Source organism: Myiozetetes cayanensis, unplaced genomic scaffold, assembly GCF_022539395.1.
Source record: "Myiozetetes cayanensis isolate MyiCay16 unplaced genomic scaffold, myiCay2020 scf2-11, whole genome shotgun sequence".
NCBI lineage: Eukaryota > Metazoa > Chordata > Aves > Passeriformes > Tyrannidae > Myiozetetes > Myiozetetes cayanensis.
Genome location: NW_026087411.1, coordinates 70,476,342 through 70,485,327, shown reverse-complemented (window position 1 = coordinate 70,485,327; position 8,986 = coordinate 70,476,342). Strand labels below are relative to the sequence as shown.

General features: G+C 45.2%; 1 protein-coding gene across 1 annotated transcript; it reads left to right on the top strand.

Moving 5' to 3' along the window:
• The first annotated feature begins 1,397 nt into the window (after window positions 1-1,397).
• On the top strand, window positions 1,398-5,724 carry MTRES1 (mitochondrial transcription rescue factor 1). Its single transcript, XM_050316343.1, has 4 exons — window positions 1,398-1,479; window positions 2,940-3,372; window positions 4,182-4,254; window positions 5,299-5,724. The coding sequence occupies exons 2-4, from the start codon at window positions 2,948-2,950 to the stop codon at window positions 5,473-5,475; spliced, it is 675 nt and encodes a 224-aa protein (XP_050172300.1). The 5' UTR covers window positions 1,398-1,479; window positions 2,940-2,947; the 3' UTR covers window positions 5,476-5,724.
• Window positions 5,725-8,986: the final 3,262 nt, after the last annotated feature.

Below are 8,986 nucleotides of genomic sequence, written 5' to 3'. Positions count from 1 at the left end.
TCTTACTGACTTTTTTTTTCCCCTCAGTAAATATGTATATATATTTTAAGACATATAGGGGAAAAGTGCTAAAAAGTTAGCACTTATACTCCCAATTGATATTGGTCAGAACGTCTCATAGCGAGGCACCAGAACATTCAAGATAAAGACATAAAGACATTCAAAGCTTCCTTCCCAGTGAGGTTTCTAGGGAGGGGAAATAGCTTTGTCAATGACTTACTCCATTACAAAATACCCCTGACATAAAAACCTCCCATTCAAACATTTTATGGCAAAATTTATACAGGTGTAAAATTAAGCAATCACTTATAATGTGCTCATTGCACAGCTGCTGTGCAGCAGTAGCTCCACAGTTACATCACTTTTCAGATTTGCCGATAATCTTTCAAGGGAGGGTTGATCTGTCAGGAGCATTTTAAAGCAGAACTGTAAAGCTAAGGAGCTGCTTCATCTGCCAGAATTACCCTCGACCTTGTGCAGCCATTTACTTCAGGGCAAGATGCTGCCAATCTGGCAGGGATGTATTTTCTACCCGCTTGTTAGTATACAGAGAATTCCCCAAACGCTAAGCAATCGGAGCATTCAGAAGCACCAAGAGAGGGGTGCAGCTGTTGCACGGCAGAGAGAAATCTGGGAGAAGGTAGAAGAAGGAATGGACCTCTCCTAGTTTCTGAACTCCGAAGAGAAGGAATTACCATCGGTAATTAGATGGGGAGTGAAAGAGGGAGATGTAGTGTGAAGGAAAGAAAGATAAGAGGGAACCCAGGCCACAGTGGGGTTTGGATTACACTGTCATGCTGACCAAGCCTTTCAAATTAATCTGTGGTCGGGAATCTAGCATTTCCACTGTTTTCTGTTTTAGGCATGTGGGCGCAGCATGAGGGTCTGAAAACACAGGGGGGAAAAATCCCTAGAAAACCGGGAAAAAATAAAAAGGGAACCAGCTCGGAGGCTTGACGGTGAGGCGGCAGAGCAGCGGTGGCTGGGCAGGTCTCCCGGCCGAGGAGGGTCAGAGGTTGGAGCGCAGGGGGCTCCTCCTGGGGCTCTCCCGTGCCGGGGCTGATGAGGGGACGGCAGGGTACCCACCGCCCTCCGCCTCTCCGCCAGTCCCCTCCGGCCTCCGCTCCCGAACCGGCGGGCACGGGGAGGAGAAGGGGAGAGACACCGCCGAATATCAGAGGAGTGCCGCCGAGAAGATGGAGCCGGGCTCCCCTCGGTGGTGCCAACCACTAACTAGGACACGAGGCGATGGCAGAAACTGATGCACGGGAAGTTCCACCTGACCACGAGGAAGAACTTCTTGAGTGTGCGGGGTGACCCTGCACCGAACGGGCTGCTCAGGAGGCTGCGAACTCTCCGTCACTGGAGAGACTCAGGAATCGTGTGGTCCGCCGGGCTGCGCCGGCTCCGCCTCCGGCCGGCGAGCGGCGGCGCGGGGACGGCAGCGGCGGCGGGGCCCGAGGCGCCCGCGGCTCCCAGGTAAGGCCGTGCCCGCCGGGCCGCCCCGCGGCAGCGCCGGGGCGGGCGCGCCGCGCTCCGAGGTGGCGGGGCCGGGGCGCGGCGGGGCCGGCGCGGCCCCTCCGGCGGCGGTGGGGCCTGTGCGGCCCGGTCCGCCCGGGGCAGCGGGCAGGGAAGGCGGAGCTGCCCGGCCCGGGCCCCGAGCGCCCCGGCGGCGGGTCAGGGGCCCGCCCGGGCAGAGGGTGGTGGGTGAGGCTCTGCCCGCCCGAGGGCTCTAACGAGGCAGAGGGGGCACCCTTCCTCACGGCCTTCCTTGGGCCGCTTGTACCCGCTCGCCAGCGGGGAACAAGCTAAGGTCGAGCGCTAAAAATAAGCAATAATAATAATAATTATTTGCACGCTCATGTAACTGCTCAAGGAATTTGTCCGCGAATTAAGGAGAGGCGGATGTCTTCTGCGAGGATTGTACCATCCTAGAATTTGAGCTATATGTCTTACATTTAAATTAAAAAAAAAAAAAAAAAAGAGGGGAGGTGGTGTGGTTATTTTTTTTTTTTGGCCAGTAATTGCCCTCGTTGATCAGGGCTTTTTCCGCAACCACAAAAACCGCCTCATTTCACGTTTCAGCAGAGGTCATTTGGGTGTGGGGAAAACTCCGGTCTCATGGAGAAACACGTATTTCCACGGATATAAGACTATAGACCATAATAAAAGCCAGCGCAGCACCCTTACGCAGTAAGGACTGTAAATCATGTTCTCAGGGCGTTGAAAGACATCGGGGGTTTTGTGGGTTGTTTCCACCGACTCGTCCCAGGTTGGGAATGGCTCCGGAGGGGAGCAGCGCCGGGGAGCTTGCCCATGAGGCTGCTGTTGCTGGCGTCTGCCCTGTACCAGTACACAGAACTGTGTTATTTCTCCCAAACTCTGCCGTGGTGCCAGCTACCATTTGGAGAAACAGGGGACACTGTGCAGCTTTCTGCCACACAGCAGTGTTGTGGCCCAAACAGAAACTGAACTTAAGCAGCTTTTTGGCTTTTCTGTGTTTGCTTGCTTTCAGCGTTCAGGAACTTGAGAATGACTCATGAGAGATACAGATCTCCCTGTGCTTTTTATGACATCGTTAACTTAATTTCTGTTTGTTTTGTGAACTGTATTTCAGATGTAGGGAGGAAAGTGCCACCAATGTGTTTTGACATTTAATATTGAACACCAGAAAAGGAGTTTTCCACTGGTTTTTTTTTGTTTGTTTGTTTGTTTGTTTGTTTCTCATCTGGTGTTTTAGCTCTTTGTAATGGTGAATAGTGTATGAGAAAGGCAGATCATAAAACCACCTAAAGCCTTGTGCTTTTAGGTGGTGCACTGCTGTACAGGGAACTAGATAATCGTCTTTTTGTAGTAACTACTCTTCCATATGTGGGGAAATCCTTCCAGTAGTCAAAGCAGTTGCTCATTTTTACATATGAATGTTTGATTTATTTTAGGGTATGCTATGACTGGCTTCAGACTCCCCATCACTGCTTTCAGAAAACTAAATGTCTGGTTCGGACTGTGGGAGAAGTTCCCCTCAAATAGACTGTATCCCACTTGGAGGAGAAGCATATTGTGTAGCTGTCAAGCAAGCACAGTAAACTACAGAAGATGCTTCAGTTTTTCCCCAGTCAAACTCAGCGCACTAAGACTTTCTCCAGAGTATATATCAGTATTTTCCCTGCGGAACAAAAGTAATAAAAGCTCTAGAAGGAGCACACAAACTGTACAAGAGGAAGAGGAAGAAGAGGATGAAGAGGAAAGCGATTTGGAAGATGAATATGAAAACGACCCCAACATAGTAAAAGATTACAAGGATCTTGAAAAAGTAGTGCAGTCTCTTCGGTATGATGTGATCATGAAAGCTGGTCTAGACATGGCAAGAAAGTAAGTACAGAAGAAACAACTTGCTGGTAAGAAAGATGTCATGCATCTGAAATTTGACTTTTGATAACCTTTTATTGCTGGAATAACCCAGTCTTTGGATTTTCTTTTGGTGTAGATGTTTTGATTGTCTAAATGTATGTTTTGGGTGTATGGCTGTTCCTGTTTGTTTCAGCTTACCTCCCTTGAAACAGCCTGACTTTGCTTTTTCCTGTCTGCAGTATTTCTAAGATTGCTGAGGAGTCATTCTCTATCAGTTACTGTTTGTTTTTTTTAAATGAAGAAAATGCAAAATACTGAGTAATACAAAAAGGATCTAATCTGAGACTGAGGGAGTAAAATAATGGCTGGAGAAATAGGTGATGGTAAATACAGACCTAATGTACCAGGTCCAACAGGTAAATGTGCAGTCTGTAAACGTGTCACGCGTTTGATCTTAATGCAACCTACAGAAGCCTTGTATTTCAATGTTGTTAGAACAGAATATAACTTGATCACTTAAAAATTATTAAGCTGGCTGGTGCAGGAAAGGGTACATTATTCATTGGGTATTCAGGAGACAGATCTTTAGAAACAGCTTTTCTGGCACAGAGCAACTATGTGCTATTATTTCATTTAATATCTGTGAAAGACTTTTTCTTCCAGTTCAGGTCTGTACTGACCTTATAAAAAAGGTGTCCTTTATGCATAAATTAGAGTTGTGGAAATGTGCCTTGCATGCGAATATTCAGTGGTGGTGTGTATCTGCAGAAAAGCAATTGCATTTTATTTGCTGCATGCTGTAACTGCAATAAGACCTTGTTTTTCTTCAGTAAAGTAGAAGATGCGTTCTACAATAACGAACTCAGGCTGAATGGAGAAAAACTGTGGAAGAAAAGTAGAACTGTAAGACTTTTTAAAATTTAAATCCTTTTAATACAGTACAAGAAAATAGTTAAGGCATGACCTTCTCCCTCTAAGTCACCCTGCACATGTGAATGCATAGCACCATTCCAGCTTTGGAGGGGTATTTGTGACTGTGATTCCCCTGGTTAAACGTTATTCCCTAAGGCAGACAGGAGACTTGTGTTGTTGGAGATTAAAATCTAAGGCTGAAAGTCAGGAGAAAGCAGCAAGGACAGAACGTTTTAAGTTGCTGAAAGAAGTGATGGTATATACATGAGGCTGATGGATTACAAATGATTACATCTGAGATATTGGTGAAGAAGGCAAAGTTTGATGATAGAAAGGGTTTGAAAGTGTGGTAACTCAGGGAAGGTTATTGTATCTGTAATAGAGCACTCAGGACCAGTTAGGAGAAGAGCCAGAAGGGTTGCAGGCCCCATACTCCTTTGACAGCAGAGCTCAAAGTGGCAAACATACTTCTGCCCACCCTTACTTTATATAAGGGTGATCCTTGGTGGTCATCAAAGGGCAGTATGATGAGAAGTTTTGATTCCTGATCCCATAAAGTTAAGGCTAGTTTTCGAAAGGTGTGCTGCTTCTGTGACCTTTGAGAGGAGCACAAGCAGTTGGTGAGCCCTCTGTTCTTTAAAACACTTTAAACTGTTTTAAAGGCAGGAGTGAGAACTTTGTATTTTGCTGTTTTGTGTCTGTGTTGATAGAGAAGATTGGTGGGAAGCACACTTCAGGACAAAACCCCCATACATGACACCTTTTTCACAAATTAGGTGTTGGTTGTGTAACACGAAGGGTGAAACTTTTGGCAGGGAAGGTCATGAGACATTTAATTGCATATTGCCTTGGCTTTCCTAGAAGTTTATAGCTGGAGGATCTATAAGGGTGTAGTATTGGCTGCCTTCCTCCTCTCCTGCGAGATAAGAATATTAAATGGAAAAAAGGAACAAAAATTAAATTGGATATAGATTGCGGGGATTTATTTTCCCCCAGGAATGTTTATAATCACTCGTCTTCTCTTTCTGTTTCCAGGTGAAAGTTGGTGACACACTGGATCTCTTAGTAGGCGAAGACAAAGAAACAGGAACTGCTGTGGTTATGCGGGTAGTCTTAAAAAAATTATCTGAAAAAACGGAGAGTGAAAAATACAAAGTAATTTTGAGGCGTTGGAAAAACTTAAAAGTGCCCAAACAGGATGTACTTAAGTAACAGGGGGTTGCATGTGGTAGCATAAGATTTTTGCAGAAAACCATATTTTTTTGTTAAATATGAATTTTGGTTAAACAAAATTGCAGTACCCTTTTTTAAGGGCTTGTGTCAGAATGTTATCTCCCTCTGCTGCGTACATCAATAATCATGCAATAAACCTGTCACTTTTTGCTGGTAAAAGATCCAACACTTACATTTCCAGGCAGTTTCTTATAAATAATGAATCAATAAAGACTAATTTGATCACTATTTAACTGCTGTCTAATTTTGTTAATCAGAAAGATTACATTAAAGCTGACATCACAACAAGCAGAATGGCTTTGTTTTATCTCTGTATTCATGAAGTAGTTAGGGCTAAAAGCCCCAATTATGTCAAATTGTTTCCTTTTTCATTACTAGTCTAGTCTTAGTTAATAATATCAACCCCACAGCTGCTATACCAAAAATACATAAGGGTGATACTGATTGCAGTGGTGTATTTCTAAGCAGGAAACTTCATGATGACAGAGAATCATAGAATCAGAATTCTATTTTAGGTTGGAAGAGACAGGATCATAGAGTCCAACCATTAACCCAGCACTGCCAAGTCCACCACTAAATCATGTCCTTAAGTGCCAGATCTACGTGTCATTTAAGTACCTCCAGGGATGGTGACTCCACCACTTCCCTGAACAGCCTGTTCCAATGCTTGACAACCCTTTCAGTGAAGAAATCTTCTGAATGTCCAATCTAAAACTCTGCTGGTGCAACTTGAGGCTGTTTCCTCTTGTCCAGTAGCTTGTTACCTGGGAGGAGAGACCAAGTCCCCACGTCCTACAACCTCCTTTCTAAGCCTCCTTTTCTCCAGGCTAAACAATCCCAGCTCCCTCAGTTGGTCCTCATTAAGACCTGTGTTCCAGACCCTTCACCAGCTCCACTGCCCTCCCACACCTCAGTGTCTTTCTTGTAGTGAGGGGTCCAAAGCTGAACACAGCCTTTGACGTGCACTAGTGAGGGAGCACTTGATCCCCTTCTCCAGGTCATTGATAAAGATATTGAACAGGACTGGCCCCAGTACTAAGCCCTGGGGAACCCCACTGGTGACCAGCCACTAGATGGACGTGGCACCACTCACCAGCACTTTCTGGGCTCAGCCATCCAGCCAGGTTTTTACCCAGTGGAACAGTGTACCCATCGAAACCACATGCACCCAGTTTCTCCAGTAGAATGCTGTGGGAAATGGCATCAAAAGCTTTACTAAGGTCCAGGTAGACAACAAGAAATCACTATCACAGATGGAGATCAGGTTTGTCAAACAGGACCTGCCTTTCACAAAGCCATGCTGGCTGGGCTCAATCCCCTGGTTGTCCTGCATGTGCCATATGATGGCATTCAGGATGATCTGCACCATGACCTTCCCCAGCGCTGAGGTCAGGCTGACAGGTCTGTAGTTTCCCAGATCCTACCTTCCAACCTTTCTCGAAGATGAGTGTCACACTGGGTGCCCTCCAGTCATCTGGGATGTCTCTGGTTAGGCAGGACTGCTGGTAAATGATTGAAAGTGGCCCAGTGAGCTCTTCCATGAGCTCTCTCAGTACCCTTGGGTGGATTCCATTCAGCACCATTGACTTGTATGTCTTAAGTGGTAGCAGGTCACTGACCATTTCTCCTTGAATTATGAGGGCTTCATACTGCTCCCTGTCCCTGTTAGGGGATTAGGGACTGATTAGGGGACTGGGTACCTGCAGAACAATTGGTCTTACTATTAAAGACTGAGGCAAAAAAGGCATTAAGTACCTCAGCCTTCTTTGTCACTACGTTTCCCTCTGCATCCATCCAATAAATGATGCAGATTCTCCTTAGCCCACCTTTTATTGCTAATGCATTTATAGAAACATTATTTAATGTCTTTCATGACAGGAGCCAGATTAAATTCTAGTTTCTTCCAGTTTTCTCCTTGCATAACTTCAGAACATCCATGTAGTCCTCCAGAGTTGCCTATCCCTTCTTCCAAAGGTCATTAGCTCTCCTTTCTATCCTGAGATCCAGCCAAAGCTCTCTGTTCAGCCAGGCTAGTCTCTCACCAGGTGTGTCAGGACGTTACAAGTGAAGCATGGCAGCGATACTCTGCTCTCATGGAGAAGACAGACCAGTGAGGAGATGTGCGTAGTACTGCTGATTTTTACTGTTTAAGTAACCACGCAGAGGAAAATGAAATTTCTGATATTGTCACAATAATTTCATTGTGGCATCTAACAGGATATTTAATACTTAGGTGCTGTAAAGAGCCTTCGCTTGTTACCTGGGAGTCAGACCATACTGGGATGAAAAGCTCGTGTTTCTATTACTACAGGAAAATACTGTCAGGTTAGGAGAGGCATTTCAGGACTAACCACAAGCACTGGGGACGTTAAACATATGCTTCCCCTAACACAGGCAACTTGCTGAATGAACTGTGAAGCACACAGAATTTTTATTCTGCTTATATATGTTTAGACAGCCACATGCAGGTATGTGTCTGCAGGAAAGCTGGACAGTAGGAGTAGATAACTTTTGTTCATCCAGTCTGCCCAGAGGGAAGAAGGTAGCCCAGAATAGGCAGCAGGAGCACACTCCAGGACAATTCTTCTTTCATGCCAACAGCTACTTGATGGCTGTGTTCAAGCAGGCTGTACTTCTCCACAGCCTCAGGAGTGGTGACTGCTGAGTGTAGGATTTAAAATAATTTCTAGTTTTCTTCAGGCATAGCTAAAATCTGTGAGGTTTTGGTTTGGGGTTTTTTGCGTGCTTTTATATAGTTGGTTTTTGGGTTTTGGTTTGGTTTGGTGTGTTTGTTTTTCTGATTGTGTAGAAGTTTACAGATGCAGACACATGTCTAGTTAATATTTTACCTTTAAAAGAAATTATTCTTGAGAGGACATGATCCTGGAAAGCTTTTATAGGGGATTTTGGTGATCCTTGCAGAAGTGAAGGGATTCAGCATAGCAAACACCCAGAGGAAGACAGCAGGCTGTACTTCCATTGTGGGCATTGCTCTCTCCACTCTGTTGGAGCTTGCACGTACTGCTATGGAAATAAATGAGATGGATCCTCTGTTCCCCAGCTGCATTTACCCTTGCTATTCTAAGTGCCTCCCATAATTTCCAGGGATGTTGAGAGAAACAAGTAGAAAGGTGTGTTGTAATATGTCAGTGAGCTCCAGTTGCTGGTCAGCAACCTGTCAAATGGTTGTCAGCTGGTCACCTCCAGCAGCAGTAACTTACACCAGTGACTGCACAGACAAAATAAGGCCTCACTCATGAACGCCAGGAATGCTTTGGGGCTTGATGATAGATAAGGTATGGATGTGAAGAAATTAACTTTCTGAAAGGGTCTGTTCTCTGTAGGATAAAAACAATAACAACAAAGTAGTCAACACCTTCCTGGAATCCAAGATGGGCAGGTAAATTGCATCCCTGAAAGCCAGTGACATAAGAAAGAGCACTTAGCAGGGTAATTTCTTGATCTGGACAGAATGTGAATACAATATTAG

Coding starts and splice junctions, on each gene's coding strand:
- MTRES1 (XM_050316343.1), top strand. CDS start 2,948: ATGACTGGCTTCAGACTCCCCATCACTGCTTTCAGAAAACTAAATGTC. Junction 3,373..4,181: donor GGTCTAGACATGGCAAGAAA/GTAAGTACAGAA, acceptor GTTTTTCTTCAG/TAAAGTAGAAGATGCGTTCT. Junction 4,255..5,298: donor TGTGGAAGAAAAGTAGAACT/GTAAGACTTTTT, acceptor TTCTGTTTCCAG/GTGAAAGTTGGTGACACACT.